Genomic DNA, 20,130 nt, shown 5'->3' with positions numbered 1-20,130 from the left:
AGAAGCTCTCCGGACGCTGCACTGTGGAGATTTTCCCGAGGCTTCATCAGTCAGCGTGACTGATGACCTCACTGGCCACTGGTGACTGACTCTCTTCATCCCCCGTACCCTCCCTGGAGGTCAGGGGCTGGACTGAAATTCCCAACCTCTAATGACAAGAGCTTCCCTCGTGGCTCAGATGGTAAAAGCATCTGCTTGCAATGCGGGAGACCCAGGTTCGATTCCTGGGTGGGGAAGATCCCCTGGAGAAGGAAATGGCAACCCATTCCAGTACTGTTGCCTGGAACATTCCGTGGATGGAGGAGCCTCGTAGGCTACAGTCCATGGGGTTGTAAAGAGCTGGACACGACTGAGCGACTTCACTTTCACTAATGACAAGATTGGTTCCCCTGGCTACCAGCCCCATTTCCAGATGACCAAGGGACTTTCCAAAAGTCACCTTGTTAACAAAAAGCATTTTAAAATGTCATCTCATAACAAAAGGCACCTTTGTCTCTCTCATCATTTAGGAAATTCTGAGGGTTTAGGAGCTCCGTGCCAGAAAGCCCAAGTATGTATGTATTGTAAATCACAGCATCACACTAGACTTGATAGGTGGGGGGATCTCACTAGATCGCCCCCCCTTCAAGGGTGAACAAGTGGGGAAAAAATCCTGTGCATCAGGGAAATGTGTGGAGGCCGGACCCTGACTCTGTAATGATCTATGGCAGGTTCCGGAGGAAATGAACTTTGTGAAAAAAGCACAGAATGTCACGAAAAGAGGCCAAGCTGAGATGGAAAGAAAACAACAGGGCAAGATGAAAAGGGAGATTAACAAGGAAAATAAGAATTGCAAGGATTCAGAATGCTAGCCGGCACACAGTCCTAACTAGGGCAGTGGGAATGGGATTGATGCTGCAGGACACGAGGTCAGTGACTGAGGCAAACGTGGGCCCTCCACGGCGGTGGGTACAACACGGGAAGAGAGAAAGTCCAGAGATACTCAGAGCGCGGCTTTCCTGATGAGGAGACAGGCTCCGAAAAGTCCATGTCTGTAGATGGAAAGACCCCGACATGGAAGGAGAATTTAAAGAAAATACCCACAGCTAGAAATACCCATGGTGAGAAAAATTGTAATAACCAGGTGGGACAGGCAGGAAAAATAATTGCCACATAAATTTGCCCCCTTCTTCTCCCTCATTTCCCAGGAAGGTGTCTGTGTTTGCCCCCTTGCGTTTAGGACCTTTTTTAAAAAGTTGTTGTCGTTGCTGTTTAGTCACCCAGTCATGCCCAACTCTTTGCAACCCCATGAACTTAGCCTGCCAGGTTCCTCTGTCCATGGAATTTCCCAGGCAAGAATACCGGACTGGGTTGCCATTTCCTTCTTCAGAGGATCTTCCTGACCCAGGGATAAAACTGGAGTCTCCTGCACTGGCAGGCAGATTCTTTACTGCTGAGCCACCAGGGAAGCCCATTTAAAAAAAAAAAATGCACATCACATAAATTTACCATCTTAACCATTTTTATGCTTCAGTATCATTAAGCTCATTCATATCGTTGTGCAACCATCACACTATTGTTTCCAGAACTCTTCATCTTGCAAACTGAAATTCAATCCCCTGAAACAGCAATTCCCCGGAAGCCCTTGGCCCCCACCATTCTATGCATCTATGAATGCATAGACTCTGCATCTATGAATGTGACTGCTTCATATGTGTGGAACCCTCACACATATGTGTGACTGATTTCTTTTAGCATAAAGTCCTCAAGGATCAGCCACAGTGTAGCATATGTCATATTTTGTTCCTTTGTATGTCTGAAGAACATTCCATCACAGACATATCCCACGTTTTTATGCATGTGCCTGTGGAAGTTGATGGGCGCTTGGGTTGTTTCCACCCTTTGACCATGGTGAATTGTACTGTCTCCTAGGGTACCCCTGTTTCCATCCCTGCAGTTCCCCAAGTGTTTTTGGCATTAAGAGCCCTATTTATACTTTCTATCTCTTTTTTAAATTGAGATATAACTGTCATATAACAATTTTAAGGCATATACTGTATTGATCTGATACATTCATAATGGTATGGTTACCATTGTAGCATTAGCCAACACCCCTGTTTTTGTCCCATAAATAACATTTCTTCTAGTGTTGGTAACACTTAAGGTCTTATCTCTTAGCAAGCTTGATGTTTATACTTCTGGTGTCTTTCATGGCTGACCTGTGTGCATTTCTTTAACAGTGTACTGTGGACTTACTTGTCTTCTCGTTGCAAGTACGAACCTTCAACATCATCTCCCATTCCCCCACCCCCAGCCCCGGCACACTGTGTTTTTCAGAGTTCAGTTCTTTTTAGATCCACATTTAAGTGCAATCATGCAGTATTTGTCTTTGTCTTTGCCTTATCTCACTGAGCATGATGTTCTCAAGGTCCATCCACATTGTTGCAAATGGCAGGATTTCCTTCTTTCTTGTGGATGAATAGTATTCCATTGTATATATAGACCACATCTGCCATATCCAGTCATCCATTGATGGGCATTTAGATTGTTTCTGACTTGGCTGTCATGAGTAACTTCTCGGTGAACATGGACGTGCAGACATCTCCTTGGTAGTATGTTTTCGTCTCCTTTAGATGTACACCCAGAAGTGTGACTGTTGGGTTGTATGGTAGTTCTGTTTTTAATGTTGTTTATTTATTTTTGGCCACACATGTGGCTTACAGGATCTTAGTTCCCTGACCAGCACTTGAACCTGAGCCCACGGCAGTTAAAGCACCGAGTCCTAACCAGTGGACTCCCGGGGAATTCTCTACTTTTAATTTCCTGAGGAATCTTTACACTCTTAAAATTATGGAGGGCCTCAAAGAGGTTTTTTGTGTATGGGTCATATCTAATAAAGGCTGTCTACCTAGAAGAAATCAAAACAAACATTTTAAATATTTATTTATTCACTCATTTAAAATTAATAAGCTCAGGACTTCCCTGGTGGTCCAGTGGCTAGGACTTCTCCTTCCAGTGCAGGGGGTGTGGGTTCCACCTCCTCTGGTTGGGGCGCTGGGATCCCACGTGCCTCATGGCCAGGAAACCAAAACCCGAAACAGAAGAAATATTGTAATAAATTCAATAAAGACTTTTAAAATGGTCCACATTAAAAAAAAAAAAATCTTAAAAAAAAAAAGACTTTGATGTTTCTAGGCCCAGAAGAAATTCTTTTAAAAAAAATAAATAAAAATAAAGTTAATAAGCTTGCATGTGGAAGAAGTAAATTTTTGTGAAAATATATTTTCCAAAAGAAAAAATACAGTGAAGAGAGCCATATTGTTTCATGGCGTTGTGAATCTCTCTCGTGTGTGGCCGGCTTGGAAGACAGCTGAACCCTCATACCTGCTGCTCTGTGTTTAATCTCTTGCAGTAGGCTGTTTTGGTTGAAGTCGACAGAGAAAATTTTATCGTGCCGATTTGGAAAAGAGGACCTCACAGAACCCTGAAAGGGTCTTGAGGGTCACCCCTCATGCTTTGAGAAACGCTGTGTGAATCTCTGGTTGCTTTTTGGAAAGCCATACCCCTCACCTTTCCCGCTGGAGTGAGCCCCCAAACCTGGTGTTTCAAGCTCAGGTGGGGGCCCCACCTCTTCGAGATGGCACATGCTGGCCATTGACCCACTTGGTCCCAGGCCAGGGACACTCTCCGTGCCAAGCTGCCCACAGCGGTGACTCTGGGGTACCTGCTGATGTGTCCAGGGTTCCTGATGAGGAACTTCACATGCACAGGTCCTAAAGATGGCGCCATTTAGACCCATAATGAGGAAGCCAGGATTCTCCTCACTGCCTGGTATTTGCAAGGCAGACCAGCCCCTCCCAGGCCAAAGCTATGCCCAGGGCAGCCTGGAGGAGCTGCATGTGGATGTGATTCTTGCGCCCCCCATACCCTACCCCCACATGCAGCCAGAGCAGAGCGTCAAGGTCCCTGGTGGGCAGGGTCAGTAGGACTGTCAGTGTGGTCATGACACATTTGTCTCCAGTACACTGGCGTGGTGGGGGACATGGAGAGGACACCAGGGATGCTGGAAGTGGCCCAGGGTCCTCGGGAAGTGTGAGGTGCTCTGAAGTAGCGCAGGCACCCCATGGACCTAGGTGGGGTCGAAAATGTAGTGTTAGTTGCTCAGTCGTGTTGGACTCTTTGCGACCCATGGACTGTGTAGCCCACCAGGCTCCTTTGTCCATGGAGTTCTCCAGGCAAGAATACTGGAGTTGGCGGCTATTTCCTCCTCCAGGAGGTGGGGTTGAAGTAAAGAAATAAAGCAATAAAAGCGCACCAGCCCCGTCTGGTCTTTCCATGTTGCAGCTTCTCATAACCCCGCGCCCTGGGACCTCGGGAGCCCCACCCCAGCTGGAATTCACAGGGCGGGGTGGCCATGACTCACTTACCCAGAGCGCGTGATCAGGGCCACGTCTGCCTTCCTGGGGAGACCCCCTCCCCACCCCCTTCCTTCCTTCCACCCTCGGCCCCCTCCCCAGCAACAGTTTCATGACTCCAGATAAGAGCTGCCCAGAGAGACGGAGACACTGTCAGCAGGCTGGGAGGGGTCCAGACTGACAGAGAGGATGGGGACATGGCCCTGGGGGCGGGGGGCCTCTGGGAAAGGACAACTTACATCCTCCCACACCTGCCCCGGCGTCCTGGGTGAGTAGATCGGGTCTTCTTGGTCCTTCCAGGATGGGATGACTTCTACTGGCCTGGAGAGGACGGGGGTGGGAAGACAGGGTAGGGCTGGTAGGAACCCAAGAAACCCAAGCAGCCATCCGGTCCAGGTTTTTCAGACTTTGGCATTAGAACTGCCTTAAAAAAACAAAAAACACACAAAAAAACTGAAGGACAGCGAGCAGAGCTGCTCTGCTGAGAACTAGGCCCAAAGACTTGCTGACCCTTGGCCTCCCTCTTGTCTTATCAGCCCCAAGACCTTGGAACACAGTTTGGTAACTGCTGGCATAGTCCATCTGCCCATTTCACAGGTGGGGAAACAGACCCCAAGAGGGAAGAGGTCTCTCATCCACATATGAACAGTCTGAATTCCAATTCCTACCTTCCCAGCCTCGCCTGCCACACAGAGTGAAAATGCGCTCAGTTGTGTCTCTTTGCAACCCCAGGGACTGTAACCCACCTCCACAGGCTGCCCCGGGTGTGCTGGGTGGGGCTCCAGGGCAGGGCAGGGGGGCCTCACTGATCTCTGGCCATCCTCCCCTCTTGCAGGACCTAGGCATGGAATCGACCTCGCTGGACGACGTCCTGTACCGCTACGCCAGCTTCAGGAACCTGGTGGACCCCATCACGCATGACCTCATCATCAGCCTGGCCCGCTACATCCACTGCCCCAAGCCGGTAGGGCAGCCGTGGTCTGAGCCAGCCAGGTCTGGGGTGTGAGGCGAGCGCCTTCCTGGGCAGAACAGCCTGGTGCCTGGGGTGGGGGGCTGGTCAATGCTGCCCAGGCCCCTCATTCAGGCACCTGAGGCCCAGCATCCATAGTAAAGGCTACACGCCTGCACTCTCAGTACTGGCTTTGTTCGGCCCACCAGGTGCATCAAATCTGGATTGATTGCCAACGTTTAAAAGTATTTCACACACTCCCCATATTGGCTGCCCTTGGAAAATGGCGTCTAAGGCCTGGAGCTGAGTAGCCGCCCCTGTTGTCTGGGGCCAGGGCTGCCATGTACAGCTGCATAGTTTGCATCCTGCACAGAGACACGTGCACAGAGCAGGCGGGGCGGGAGGAGACAGCTCAGTCCAAGCCCTCTCTCTGCCCACCAGCCATGGCACAGGGGCAGGACCACGTCCACCGAGAGGTGAGCTCTGTCTAGTTTGCACAAAGGTGCTGTGTGAGGGTAACCACGGCCCTGCCCGCCGTTCAGTTCACCACACTCCCCACCACATCCACTGGTCTTCCTCTCTGGACCGAGTGTCGTTTTACATGCACCCGCTTCACTCAGGTCCACTTCCTGCCTGGCTCCGCGGCTCTCCAGGCTCTGTGGGCGCTGCCCAGCCCCTCAGGGTGGGAGATCCATTCCCCTTCCCGCTGGCTCCACAGTCCAGGCCGGGACCCGGGCAGGGAGGGGACAGCCACAGCAGGGAAGCTGCCTACTTGGGCTTTCCTCTCTGTTTTGGTGTCTTTTCTCCCATCCCTCAATTTCCAGCAGTTTGTAAAAAACATGCTTCCTTGTAGCAGGAGGAAGGAGCAGGAAGCCAGGGCAGGGTGGAGGAGTCCTGGGACGGCCCCCACTTTAGGGTAGAACCAAGATCAGAGCAAGAGGTGGTTCCCAGGTCCACCCTGCACCTGGCCTGGGTTCCCAGGGGCTGAACCTTGCTCCAGGGCGGCACCCCCATCTGGAGCTCTGTCTAGGGCCTTTTCTCTGGCTTCCAGAGTGTCTGGTGCCAAGACTTCTAGGTGGAGGGCTAGACGAGGAGGGCTGGGGGTCCGTTGGGGCAGGTGTGGGGTGGGTTGGTAGTGGGTGGCTGCCACAAAGCTGGCAGGTGTTGGTTGTCCAGGCAGGGGCACAGCAGAGAAGGGTCGGGCACAAAGTCGGAAACAGTGGACCCTGGGCGATTTGGACGGGGCACCCGTGTTGTCCACCTGTCAGCACGTCCCGGCAGTCCTAGTTCTCTAATGTGTCGGGGCCGTGTCCAAGGCCCTCCTCCTCAGGCTGCTGGAAGAGCCTCCAGCTGGACTCTGGGCTCCGCTCCTGACTCTGGGCTCCGCTCCTGGCTCCGTGCCTCTCTGCCCTTCTGTGCAGAGGTAAACTGCATCACCAGGAACCTCCTGAAAAGCCTTCTGTGTGGTGCTGTGATTTAAGGAACTCGCCGATCCCTCCTCTGGACCCGCCTGAATCTCCCCTCCCATCACTCCCACTCCGCTCCAGCCCCCACGCTCCTCTCTTCCTGCGGCATCCAGAGTCTCTCCAACCTTCGGGACTCTGCTGCCTCCTGCCCCAGCTCTCCTCTCCTCCTTTCAGACTCAGCCTAAGCATTGCCTCTCAGAGGCCTTCTTTGCCCAGCCTCCCTTCAGTAGGTCCCTGATCAGCATCTACCTCACACCCCGTTTATTTTCTCATTCCACTCACTGGCCTCTGAAATTATCTTGCTTACGTGTTTGTTGGCTTAGTGGCTGCTCTGCCCACTAAAATATAAACTCCGGAGGGGCAAGAGAGGATGTCCGCCTGTTCACAATCATCCTGCTCCTGGCACAAGCAGGTGACACATTCCACTGTGCATTAGAGGATGAGATGGGTGGATGGCATCATTGACTCAATGGACACGAGTTTGAGCAAGCTCCGGGAGATGATGAAGGACTGGGAAGCCTGGCACGCTGCAGTCCATGGGGTCGCAAAGAGGGATTTGACTTAGTGACTGAATAGCAACAATAAGGGATTATTTCCAGGGTTGTGGGCAGGAAGAAGGGAATGGACCATGGACCAGGGCCACTGAGACACCAGAGACCAGCAGCAGGAAGTCGTTACTGAGGAAGGGCTGTGGGCAGAGCTGTATTGCCGGAGCCGGGAGGAGAACGCCTCTCCCAAAATCGCCCTGTATCCTCCTTTTTTTTCTCTTTCTTTGTTTCATTCTTTATACTTTATTGTGTTTTCTGTTGCTGCATAACAAATCACCCTAAAATGTGGTGGCTTAAAACAATGGACTTACATTGTTTTACCATCTCTATAGGTGGGAGATTCAGGAACAGCGGCAGCTCGGGGTCTAGCTGGGGGCTCGGGACACTGGCCCAGGCTGCAAGTGTCTGGAGGCTGGAAGGGGACTGACAGGATGGCGCGCCCCCCATGGCTAATGGCGGGAGGCCTCAGCTTTCTGCCCGCGGCCCGTCCACTGCTTGAGCTCCCTCATGTCAGGGCAGCTGGCTTATCCCAGAGCGGGTGATGCCTGAGAGCAAGGGAGCAGCACACTGTCTTCTGAGCCAGCCTCAGACGTCACATGCCATCACTGCCATAGTGGATCGTCCCATCAGCTCTGACGCGGGTGGAAGGAGGCTGTACACGCCCAGGAGTCCGGCATCTGTGGGGCCCTCTTGGAGGTTGACTGAAGCAGGGCAGGAACAAGAAGAGTTAATCCCAGGCCTTTCTCTCCTGCCCTCTGACCTCCCTCCCATTAGCTGATCACACTGGCAGTCAGGAGCAAGAGGGCCAGTGATGCGGTCTGTCCGTAAGAGCTCAGCCTGTCCAGCACAGAGAACAGAGAGTGGATGGGGGGAGGAGTAGACAGAAAGCCCAGCACAGTCTCGGTGTCTGGAGCAGCGTCCAGCACACAGTAGGCAGGGCAGCCGTGTTTGATGAATGAATGAGGAAGCCTTGGGTGCAGAGTGGTGGAAGGCTCTGCTTGTTATGCCCTGGGGTCAGGGGTGAAGACAGCAGATGGCATCGGAAGGGGCCTGACCCCGCCTGGAGGGGCCTGCAGGTCTGCTGTGGGCCTCTCCCCTGACAGGTCAGTGAACCCCTCAAGCAGGGTCTTCTCTGGGGCCTCCGGTCAGCAGCACTGGGCAGGTGCCCGGTCACCCCAACTTGTGCCACACCCCTCCCCCTCCTTCCTTTTCCACCGGTGGGAGGAAAGCCTAGAGAGCAGATTCTGCAACCTGCCTGCCACAACCCTCTGCTGTGGGTTAAGACTCTGTTGCAAGTAACAGAAGCCCATGCAGGCTGCCTCAAGCCAGGAAGAGGGCTTATCCTTCCAATACTGAGGGGGCTCGTGGGGCCCAGCAGCAGCACAAGGTGGGAAGAGGCCCTGGGACCCCAACCAGCACAGACACCTGCCCCCCACCTCTGCTCCTGCCCCCCTCCCCACCCCCTCTCCCCATGTCTCAGGGTTGCCTGGGGCTCCCGAGTTGACTTGTCAGGATTGAGCCCCCGAGGAGTCTTGTCTAAAGTCAGGATTCCAGGGCCCCCTTCTGGACCGTCAGCGGTGGCTTGGGAGTGGGGTCTGGTCCCACAGAGGGGCTGCTGGGCCTCACGGCTTTCAAAGTAAGAGGACACAGGCCAGCATCCTCCTTCTTCCTTGCCTCCCCGCTTCCTTCCTCCTCCTCCACCGCCAGGCCAGTCCTGCTTAGCTGTTCCTGCAGGCAGAGGCCTGGAGTGGGAAAACAAGTGAGCTTGCTTTGGGCTTTCCTAGTTGCAAAGGATAGAACCACCCTGGACTCACTTTGGAGAAAGATTCATTACCTGAGGGCAGAGTAGAGCCCAGCCTCAGAGTGACTGCGGGGTTTGCGTCCTGATGCCTGCCTTCACCTCGCCTGGACAGCCATCCCCTCGACTTCTTGTTTCCGCATTTGTCAAGCCGGATTACAGGGGCACCCATCTCATGCGATGACTGTGATTACAGGATTGGGACGAAGGAGAAGCCAGAGGCAGTGCCCAGTGTCTAGTAGATAATATAAGTCACTGAATCTTAGTTCAGACAAGCGGAGGCGCTCTCACCCCTGACGACTCCGGCTCACGTTTGGCCTCAGGCCCCGTGCAAATTGACCACCTCTCCGGTCCCTGTTTAGTAAACAGGAGCACAGGCCCAGCTTGGAGGCCTCGCCCTGTGCGCGGCTGCGCCCTGGTGGCGATGCCGGCGCACTGCGGCGGCTGCTTTGCCGCCTCTTTTTCTGTTTCTTTGCCAACAAAGGTCCGTCTAGTTAAAGCTACGGTTTTTCCAGTAGTCATAGATGGATGTGAGAGTTGGGCTATAAAGAAAGCTGAGCGCCGAAGAATTGATGCTTTTGAACTGTGGTGTTGGAGAAGACTTTTGAGAGTCCCTTCGACTGGAAGGAGATCAAACCAGTCAATCCTAAAGGAAATCAGTCCTGAACATTCATTGGAAGGACCGATGCTGAAGCTGAAACGCCAGTACTTTGGCCACCTGATGCGAAGAACTGATTCATTGGAAAAGACCCTGATGTTAGGAAAGATTGAAGGCAGGAGGAGAAGGGGACGACAGAGGATGAGATGGTTGGATGGCATCACCGATTCAATGGACATGAGTTTGAGCAAGCTCCGGGAGTTGGTGATGGTCAGGGCAGCCTGGCGTGCTGCAGTCCATGAGGTTGCAAAGAATCAGACAAGACTGAGCGACAGAACTGAACTTTCTGTTTCTTCCTTCTGGCCAAGAGGTTTGAGGGACGGTCTGTGGCTCCCAAATTTTGGAACCCCTGAGAAGTGGTCAGAGGATAAGGTTAGGGCTAGGAGCTTGTTTCTCAGTTTTGAAATAGCCCAGGTGGTCCCGGGGGTGATCCTGGGCAGACTACCACATCCCACCCCACTGGTCCACCTGGCAGCACAGGGGAAATCTCGGCTGAGGTCGGGGGGGGGGAGGCGTTAAAAGTCCCAGTGCCAACCCATCACTGGGGATGGCCCAGGCAGCTGTGTTCTCTAAAGCTCTGGGTGATCCTGATGTGCAAGGGTCCTAGGGACAAGGAACTTCCTGGTGATCCAGTGGCTAAGACTCCGTGCTCCCAATGCAGGGGGCCTGGGTTTGATCCTGATCAAAGAACTAGATTCTGCATGCCACAACTAAAGATCCCACATGCTACATCAAAAGTCGAAAATCCCATATGCTGTAACTAAGACCCAGAGCAGCCAAATAAATAAAGAATTGTGAAAGGATCCCACATGCAGACCCTTGGCTTAGATGCGCCACCCTCCCTTCTCCCTTTGGCCTAGAAGTTGGCCTTCACCCGGGCCAGCACTATGACCACCATCCCTGAGCCTGTGCTGGCCAGCACCTCCTCACTGGAGTCTCCAGTGGGGTGTCTGAGCCCACCAGCCCGTTCTTCTTGGTGCCCAGGGCTCTGCTTACTCCTGCTTCTCTGGCCGAGCCTTCTCCGTTATTTCATGTCCCCTGGGCCCTCCCTCTGCCTCTTTGATATTTGACTGATCCCCCTGTCTGCCTGCTCTGCTCATTCCTTGGCCAGGGGTTTAATCAGATGCTGGTGATTGTGTCCAGGCCAGACCTGTCCTCACCCCCAGCCCATAAATCCAATCACATCCCCCAGCTAGAGGCCCCATAAGTGAGATAAGTTGCTCAGTCGTGTCCACTCTTTGCGACCCCATGGACTGTAGCCCACCAGGCTTCTCCATCCATGGGGTTCTCCAGGCAAGAATACTGGAGTGAGTTGCAACTTCCTTCTCCAGGGGATCTTCCCGACCCAGGGATCGAACCCAGGTCTCCTGCATTAGAGGCAGACACTTTAACTCCATATGGCCCCATGTGAGCTGGTTGCTCCCCCATCCTACTTAACCCTTTACAGATGAGGATCAGAAGCACAGAGAGGTCAAGTGATGTGCCCAAGGTCACACAGGTGACAATGCAAGGATTTGAATCCACACAGTTTGGATCAAGTCTATACTCTTAACTACTCAATACGGTAGATCCCACATTATCCTCGGGGAATATGTTCCAAGACCTTCGTGTGTGCCTGCTAAGTCGCTTCAGTTGTGTCCAACTCTGCAACCCTATGGACTGCAGCCTGCCAGGCTCCTCTGTCCTGGGATTCTCTAGGCAAGAATGTTGGAGAGGGTTACCATGCCTCCTCCAGGGGATCTTCCCAACCCACGGCTCCAACCTGAGTCTCTTACAGTCTCTTGCATTGCAGGCAGATTCTTTTCCACTAGTGCCACCCGGAGGCACTCCAAGACCTCCAGGGGATGCCTGAAACAGATGGTACCAAACTGCATAAAACTGTTTTCTATACTAATGGTATAGGTAATATATACAATGTGGGTTACACCACACAAAGGAATGATTTATGTCCCCAACAGGACGGAACGGGGCAACATGAGAGTTCATCACGCTTCTCAGGACAGTGCAGTTTTAGACTTATGAGTTATTTCGGGAATTTTCCACTTAATATTTTCAGACCAAGGTTGACCACGAGTAACGAAAACCTCGGAAAGCCAAACGTCAGATGAAGGGGGAGAGCTGTGTGCTGCCTCTTGCTGGCAGAGTAATGACAATGGTAATAATCAAGCTGGTCTTCACCGAGCACCCACTGTGTCAGGTGCCCCACTGGGCACTGGCCACTGTAATGTTTGACCTACCACATCGCGTTGCCATCTGCAAGTGGGTTTGCATCCACACTTGGCACTTCGTGGCCTTGGTCCTGGGCCCTGGACCGTCTGGTGAGCGCACAGGCTGTGGGCCACTCAGTCTCTCAGGCCGGAGACTCTCTGTTGAACTGACTTCCCTTGGACAGAGCAGGAGTCTCTAAAATCTGCCCTCTGCGTCCTCTCACCTGGCGTATTTGTTTGCTGGGGCTACCGCGACAAAAATAGCACTTAAACAGCCCAAATGTGTTTCCTCACAGACCTGGAGGCTGGAAGTCCAAGATCAAGACATTAACAGAGTTGGTCTCTTCTGAAGCTGCCCTCCTTGGCATGTGGGCAGCCATCTTCTCCCTGTGTGCTCACATGGTCTCTCCTCTGTACACAGCTGTGTTCTGGTCTCTTCTCATGAGGACAGCGGTCATATAGGATTAGGGCCCATCTCAATGAGCTCATTTTATCTTAATTACTCTTTCAAAGCCCTGTCTCTGAATACAGCCACATTCTGAGGTGCTGGGGATTCGGATTTCAGTTTAAGAATTTGGGGGGACACAGTTCAGGCCATAACACCCAGGGTCTCGAGCTCAAATGCTAGTGGACCAGACAGGAAATGAAGGGGGATGAACTGGGTGGGGAAGACTTGGCCCTGCATTCCTTTATTTTCCCACTGCTGATGTGGGCAGAAGAGACGTGGTAAAGGATGTCACTGTCCTCTTTGTCTTGTGAAATAAGAGGGCAAGGACTTTTGCTCCCAGCGTCCAGAGCAAATGTCCAGCACCTGGGAGGGGCCCAGTGGGCATTTGTGAGGAGAGCCAGTGAGCAGGACAGCCCTGGGCATCGGGAAGCGGCAGGGACCGTGGTGACCCTGGCTAAGGGGTCACCTGTCACATCACCTGAAATCAGGCTCTTATAGAAATCTCAGGTTTATTCCGGAGAAGGCAGTGGCAACCCACTCCAGTACTCTTGCCTGGAAAGTCCCATGGATGGAGGAGCCTGATAGGCTGCAGTCCATGGGGTCACTACAAGTCAGACATGACTGAGAGACTTCACTTTTTCACTTTCATGCATTGGAGAAAGAAATAGCCCACTCCAGCGTTCTTGCCTGGAGAATCCCAGGGACGTGGGAGTCTGGTGGGCTGCTGTCTGTGGGTCGCAGAGTCGGACATGACTGAAGCGATTTAGCAGCAGCAGCAGCAGGTTTATTCACAACAGCAACTAATTCACAGAAACCAGTGTGCAGATGAGTCTGCAACCCCTGCCCCTGCTTCGGGCAGCCACCGGGGGCCAGCGCAGCATGAGCTCAGCCCGGGTGGGGTGGCCGTGCTAGTCCCGTAGAGGAAGGAGGCGGGGAGAAGGGCCTGGCTCCCCACCTGCTCCAGCGACTCAGGGACCTGTGGTTGGTCTGCAGGAGGGCGATGCGCTGGGCGCCATGGAGAAGCTGTGCCGGCAGCTGACGTACCACCTCAGCCCCCACTCCCAGTGGAGGCGCCACCGTGGGCTGGTGAAGAGGAAGCCCCAGGCCTGGTGAGTCCCGCCCCGCCCAGCCTCCTCCTCCAAGGGCAGCTCCCAGTCAGCTGTGCCAGGCTGGGTCTGCGGGGTGCAGCATCCCCTCCCAGGGCAGTGGGGAGAGGATACGAGCTGCTTGCAGAAGAAGGATTGATGGGGGTGGGGAGGGCATTCCAGGTGGGCATGAGCCCTGAGAGGCACTGGCATCCAGGCCCTGATCTATACAGTGGGGGCTGAATGTAGGCACTCCTCCCACCCATCACCAGCCCTCCTGATGTCTCCCAGGGTCCCAGACCCCAGCCACGTCCCTGGCTCATGCAGCTGTGAGGCCCCTCAGAGGTTGTGTGGCCGCCTGCACCCTGGGGGCAGAGGGGACACTGGGACACAGAACCAGGGCCAGGACAGCATCATAGGAGGAAGCGGAGGGGAACATACTGTGGATGAATCACAGGGCAGACTGGCTGGGGTCCTGGTGCGCAGGCTCCTCTCCAGCTCCTGCAGACGGGATGCGAGGGGAAGCACGGAGAAGAGCTTTGGTCCCCCTTTCCTTCCGGACACCGCCCCCACTCTCAAGCCAGGGGAAAACTCCTCAGAGCCCCTCCCAGAGGGAGAATGTAGGCACAGGGGGCTCTAGCTGGGCCAAGGTGAGGCCAAGTGTGGGGAGAGTGCAGGACAGGACCTGTGGAACCCAGAAGGCCAGATTTGTGAGCTGGTTGCAGAGGGAGAAGCTGGGCTGTGAGCTCTGCTGGGACCCAGGGCCTTCTGTCTCCCCAGGGCATGGGCATGCTCAGTCCACTCTCCATTCAGAAGCCTTACTCCTGCTGGGGGCTCCCTGTCCCCCTGACTCACACCTGCTCAGCCCCGAGTGTAGGTCTGTTTCCCCCAGGGTGGCCTTCCGATCCTGGCTCACAGACATGCTGAGTTCCAACAGCCTCGGGGCCTTTGCACTTGTGGTCCCTCTGCTGGAACTCCTAGTGAGTTCTTACCTCGGCCTGGTTCTTTCTCCTATGAGGCCAACAGGAAATCCAAGCTGCAATCTGGGGCCCCTCCACCTCCCTGTCCTTCCCGGGGTTGGAGCCTTGGGTTTACCTGGGTACCTGGAGACCAGGAGATCTGGGTCCAGAGCAAGAAGAGCAAGAGGCAGGGCAGAAGAGCAAGGGGTGACAGAGGTGGGGAGTGGAAGTGGGAGGGAGAGCCGCCCCCACCAGGCTCCGGGCCCCTGCACCCACCCCCAACCCCTGCCTGCTGTCCTGAGGGCTCTCGCTAAGGATCCTCCTTCTGGCCTGAAGGTAGTCCTGAAGAAGGGGCATCCGAGACCTTATTTTGCTCTTGGGTGGAGTAGGGAACTCGCCCATTCGCCACCTCCTATAAAGGGCACTGTCCTGAATGCATTCCTATTTCACATGACAACCTGTGGTACCCAGTTGGCTCCATTTTTCAGCTAAATAACTGAGGCACAGAGGTTAAGGATCTAAAAGTCACGAGTAGGAAGAAAGGAATCCAGGGCAGACCCAGACGTTTGGCTGTTGAATGTACCCTTAGTCACTGAGGCCTACCCTGGGATCCCCCAGCCTCTGCCCGCTGGGCGGTCAGGTTGAGAGGTGGGGCAGTGCAAGGGGCCTGGGGTCCCCGGCCTCTTGAAGTCACAAGGATGAGTGGAGGCTGACTCCTGGAGGTGACCCACCTCGGCCTCCTGAGAAAAGCCTCCTGCTCTCGCTCGAGCCCTGCTGTCCCATCTCCCCTTCAGCCTCAAGGCGGTCCTGGCCGGGAGCCCTCCGGACAACACGGTGGACCTGTCGGGCATCCCGCTGACCTCCCGTGACCTGGAGCGGGTGACCAGCTACCTGCAGCGCTGCGGGGAGCAGGTGGACAGTGTGGAGCTGGGCTTCACGGGCCTCACAGATGACATGGTTCTGCAGCTGCTGCCGGCGCTCAGCACACTGCCCCGGATGACCACGCTGGCCCTCAACGGCAACCGGCTGACGCGGGCCCTGCTGCGCGACCTCACCGATGCCCTCAGAGACCCCCGGAAGTTCCCCAGTGTCACGTGGATCGACCTGGGCAACAACGTGGACATCTTCTCGCTGCCCCAGCCCTTCCTGCTCAGCCTACGCAAGCGATCCCCCAAGCAGGGCCACCTGCCCACCATCCTGGAGCTGGGTGAGGGCCCTGGTAGTGGGCACGAGACCCAGGATGAGACCCTGGGCCCAGAGGATCCTGGAGGGGGCCCCGAAACCCCGGCCAGAGACCAGGAGGGCAGGGAAACTGTAGGTGCAACCCAGACGTGACAGGGGAGTGTGGGCCAAAGTCACTCCTCCTGGGATAGGATGGCTGGGGCTCCTGAGGGGGAGCTCCACAGTGGGCCTGGGCAGGGCCTCCCCCCACCCCCATGGGAAGCCGGATGGTGCCATCTGGGAAAGGAGCACTATAACTCCTCTTCGGTCCTTTCCCTCTCCCCTGTCCACCCACGTCTGCCTCTGGCTCCTGAGAAGTCATCCCTGGCTTGAAAGGAATCCACCCTTAGCCTCCCTAGACCTGTGGTTGCAGCAGGTTGAGGATGCTGGAAGCCTGAGCTACTGTGAATCCGGAGAGCTCTCCTCTAGGAAAGTTGTGTAGCAGAGGACCTCCATCTAACTCAGGACTTTCCAATCCTGAATTACAGATATTCAGGCCAGCAAACCCCAGCCAGATGCTGACTGTACCCCAAGTCAAGGGCTGGGGTAAGGAACTGGCTCCTAGAGACCCCAGGAGTCCCCTCCCCATCTGGACTAAAGGGTATCTCTTTGTGGAGCCCTGGGCTCCTTGAAACAAATTTCCCATCATCTACAAAGTCGTTCAGCCTGTGATGTGACCCCAGGGCCTACCCAGGGGACCAGCTATTCCCTAAACCCACCAGTATTTATGGCAGCCTGCCTAGCAAGCCTGGGGCAGACTAGCGCATGCACAAAATATGACCCACTCAGAAAACAAACCCCATCCTCTATGCAGATTGCCAGACCTTCCCATGGGTGATTGTTGCTAGGGTACAGGCCACAGTGAGCCTTACTTCCTTTTAAAAGGACCATTTCTCATAAAATTCCTTCTCATGGGGTCCCCAAAATTTGAGCACATTCCCCAAACCCCAGGACCACAAAGATGAGGTGCCTCCGAGCAGCCACAGCTGGGAGGAGGATAAGAAAATCTCCACCCCACCTTCCCTACACCCAAAGCCTACCCATTCAGGCCCAATCAAAAAGCCCAGCTTATTGCTGAATTGGAGAAAATTATTCATGTACCCATGACGTTGGTAAACCAGGGCCCCTCAGGTAAACAGGGTTAGGGAAGCTTCTAATCTGATGCCAGGGAGCCAAGACCTTTACAGACTGGGGCTTCAAATGCTGCAGTCTGGGTGGGAATGGGAGTGGGGCTTCAGGAGAGAGGACGCTCATGCCAGTGGACAGAGCCCAGAGGAACAGGACTGTGTATAGATGCCTTAAATGCTTTGGGATTTTTGCCCTAAGTCTCAAGAGGGGAGAACACCTTAAACTGACCATAAGAGAAGGTTACAAGGAGTTAATTGGACCACTAATACTGACACGACTTAGAGACCGAACAATATTTGTCAGCAGTGATCATACTTGACTTTTTCTTCAAAAATATACATTTCTAAGAACTTAATACAAAAGAGCATCCTTTTATTACATCTATGGTAACTGCATGGAGATACAAATTTCAGGAATTTTCTCTCTCCCAGTATAACAAATGCATACAATATTTACAAGTACAAAAGAGCTACTTTTGCTTAAGGGCCAATACTAGGAAACTATGAATTTAATGACTCCACTGTCCTAGAAAAAAGCTGCCAGGTCCATTTCTTGGCTCTTTAACAGTAAGAATGTCCTCTTTGATACTCAGCACAAAACAAAACACTGAAGCCTGTATTTTCCACGTCCAAGTTGATGGCTGCCACTGGTCCTTGCAACTTCCAAATTCTGCCCCTGCTGCAGCTTAGCCTGCAAAGAAACTAAGTATCAGTGAATCTTACTTTATACTCCCCAGAATAGTCATTCACAGCATAAAGATATCCTCAGAAAACCGTAGGTTCACCACTACACAATCTGCCGGTAATTCCAGCTTCTTTTGGGTGATTTCATCATTGATATCCTTTTCTGCAAAACCATTTTAACAAAACTAGCTGCTCATCCATTCTATCATGCAGAATGGTCATGGTCCAGATCAGGTCTTACCTTGTCTTGGGCTGGGGTGCTCCTGCCATTGCTGCCGGCTCTAAAACTCTGCTGGTCACCACTCTTCAGAGCTCAGACCCTGGAGGGATGAATAAGGCACCTGTGGACAGACAGCCAAGGGCAATTGGAAGCAGTTCCCACTGTGCTGACAGCCACAACTATACAAATGCACATCCATCCCCTCAACAGTCCTTAGGGACTGAGTCATAACTGCCATCTTTAGATGTTTCAAATTCCATTCAGTCACATTATTTTAAACATTACACACCTAATGCTTTCGATTTTCAGAGCATCTCAAAACAGAAAGTTTGCTCAGGGCTCTACAGCCACGACATAAAAAGGAACTCCTGGGCTCACTCTGCAATCTAGTCCACACACAAACCAAAATCATTCTCAGATACTCGGTCGATAAAGGTCAAGGTACTAGGTCAGCCAGATGAAACTGCCAACATATGGTCCAATACCAACTTCATGATTCAACACCTCGGCCTCCTCAACTACAGTCCAAAGTTCACTCACCTTGGTCCAGGCTCCCATACTCGGTGGCTGGTGAGCACGCGCTGGCAATGCCTCACTAGCTGGCAACCTGGGTGAATATAGAAATTACGGGTCACAGTCCAGACCACCCAACTCCTGGGCACCTGCAACTGGTGAGGATGCCTTGACTGCAGTCAGTCGGGAAACTTTATCGTCAGTTATCGCTTCTGACGGCACTTCCTATTAGTGATCTCATCAGAGCAGCCAAGCACCTCACCACTCCTATTACCGGCCCAGGGACCTGGGCTTTGGCTAAACCTGCCTGAAGGCATCTGCTTCTGAACACAGACGCGGTTTAAACAAAACTCGCTTCAGGTTAGGGGCCGCAACCTAATCGCCCCAAACACGTCAAGAGGCCGTGCATAATTATATCAAATGCATGAAAGTGATAACGGCAAGGCATCAAGCAATATCCGTGCGTTTAAGAGTGGAAGAACCTTAGCGACAGCTAAGTTAGCGTTATTAAGTCCACAGAGACTGGTTCTTACCTCGAGGAGGGGCTGCTGCTCCCGTCTGCAAAACCGAGTGGGCCGCCATCTGAAACAAGGATCAGCACGTGCATTTAGGGCAGACTCTGGCAGCTACGGGCACCTAAAGCGTCAGGTGTCAGCGACCGCATCAGATAAGCGTAAAAGTCGTCAGTTATCGCTTCTGACGGCACTTCCTACGGGATCATCAGGACAGCCGAGCAAGCCTCCCTCGCGACCCCCCTACGAGCCTCGCCCCGCGCCCTCGGGTGCAGGCAGCTTCGCTTACCCAGTCCTCCTTGGGGTCACTCACTCCCGGCTGCGAGCCCGGGGAGAGGGGTTCCCAGAGCGCAGAACCCTGCCGGACAAAGATGCACGCGCTCCTCCATTTCGGTCCCTAGATATGAGCACAGGGCCAAGGCACCCGCCCCCAGGCCCGCCTGGCCGCAGCCGCCCGCCGCACTCCAGTTACGCTTCCCGGGAACATCGGTCGAGAAACTAGACAAGCTCTGGCGCCCTCGCGGCCGCGGACAGGCCCTAACTGAATACCCAATCCAGCTCGTGACACCAGCAGTGGAAAGGCCAGAGAGGCTGCGTCCCAGTCCCTTAAGGAGTCGGAACATTCCACTCCTCAGCGATGGGAGGGGAGTCCTGGCAAAGACTCACGGGAACTTCCGGTCCGTTTAACGGCACAGACGCCGCCGCGCCGGCCGGACTCCCCCCTCCTCCGGAGCTCATGGTCTCTTCCGAGGCCCAAGAATTCTGGGTCACAGGCACGAGGCTAGCCCCAGAGCGCTTGCGCAGAGCCAGAGCTCGCCAATCGGGTGGAGACTGTCCCGCCGCACCGCCCCTGGGTGGTCGGGAGTAGAGATTCGGCCATCGCGAGCTTCCGGTTGCTTCTCTGGAAGGTGGGGCGGCGGAGGCTACAGACCGTGGTTCTGCGCGTTACATGCGATCACGCCCTCGAAACCCTACAGAGGCTGGCGCGCGGCAGGCGTGCACACACTGTGACCGCTCCTCGTTCTGGGGGCCGGGGCCGTCTGCCCTCCCTGCACCAGCCCTTTCAGCCGCTGCGCCCCGACCGCTCCCCTCACTCCCCTTCCTCCGCCCCCGCCCTGCCCCCGCCTCGCTCTCTCCCCCCCGCCCCCCCCCCCCCCCCGCCCGGCTCCTTCGGGACTCCTCCAGCCGCGCCCGCGTTTCACCAACGGTGTAGCCTTCCTCCCTCCCACAGCGTGGGAACAGGCTCGGGTCTGGCCACTTAAAAAACATTCAGTCCGTCCACGCACGTCCTGTGAACAAACACACAGGACCCCAAGGGAAAAGGCCGGAAACGCGGTGGTG

At 54.3% G+C, this 20,130-nt stretch overlaps 1 protein-coding gene, 1 long non-coding RNA gene and 3 other non-coding genes across 6 annotated transcripts in view; 1 reads left to right on the top strand and 4 right to left on the bottom strand.

Moving 5' to 3' along the window:
* LRRC75A (leucine rich repeat containing 75A) overlaps positions 1-17,515 on the top strand; it is a 34,714-nt gene extending 17,199 nt beyond the window's left edge. The window contains exons 2-4 of the mRNA XM_025280511.3: positions 5,230-5,358; positions 13,462-13,577; positions 15,307-17,515. Coding sequence (XP_025136296.3) covers positions 5,230-5,358; positions 13,462-13,577; positions 15,307-15,847 — 786 coding nt within the window. The 3' untranslated portion in view covers positions 15,848-17,515. The remainder of the gene's footprint in view (positions 1-5,229; positions 5,359-13,461; positions 13,578-15,306) is intronic.
* LOC112583712 lies at positions 17,213-19,378 on the bottom strand. 2 transcript variants are annotated; one of them, XR_003107882.3, is made up of 5 exons: positions 19,079-19,378; positions 18,811-18,859; positions 18,305-18,371; positions 17,786-17,885; positions 17,213-17,551 (listed from the first exon to the last, which is right to left on the bottom strand). It is a non-coding gene; the product is annotated as an uncharacterized LOC112583712 (long non-coding RNA). The 2 variants fall into 2 exon arrangements; XR_003107883.3 differs by having other exon boundaries at positions 17,786-17,864.
* Positions 17,624-17,697, bottom strand: LOC112584144. Its single transcript, XR_003108487.1, has one exon. It is a non-coding gene; the product is annotated as a small nucleolar RNA SNORD65 (small nucleolar RNA).
* Positions 18,455-18,525, bottom strand: LOC112584118. Its single transcript, XR_003108464.1, has one exon. It is a non-coding gene; the product is annotated as a small nucleolar RNA SNORD49 (small nucleolar RNA).
* On the bottom strand, positions 18,939-19,005 carry LOC112584119. The gene has a single exon (XR_003108465.1). It is a non-coding gene; the product is annotated as a small nucleolar RNA SNORD49 (small nucleolar RNA).
* Positions 19,379-20,130: the final 752 nt, after the last annotated feature.

The sequence above is a fragment of the Bubalus bubalis genome, chromosome 3, assembly GCF_019923935.1.
Source record: "Bubalus bubalis isolate 160015118507 breed Murrah chromosome 3, NDDB_SH_1, whole genome shotgun sequence".
NCBI classification, from domain to species: Eukaryota; Metazoa; Chordata; class Mammalia; order Artiodactyla; family Bovidae; genus Bubalus; species Bubalus bubalis.
This window is presented reverse-complemented; position numbering and strand designations above follow the sequence as displayed.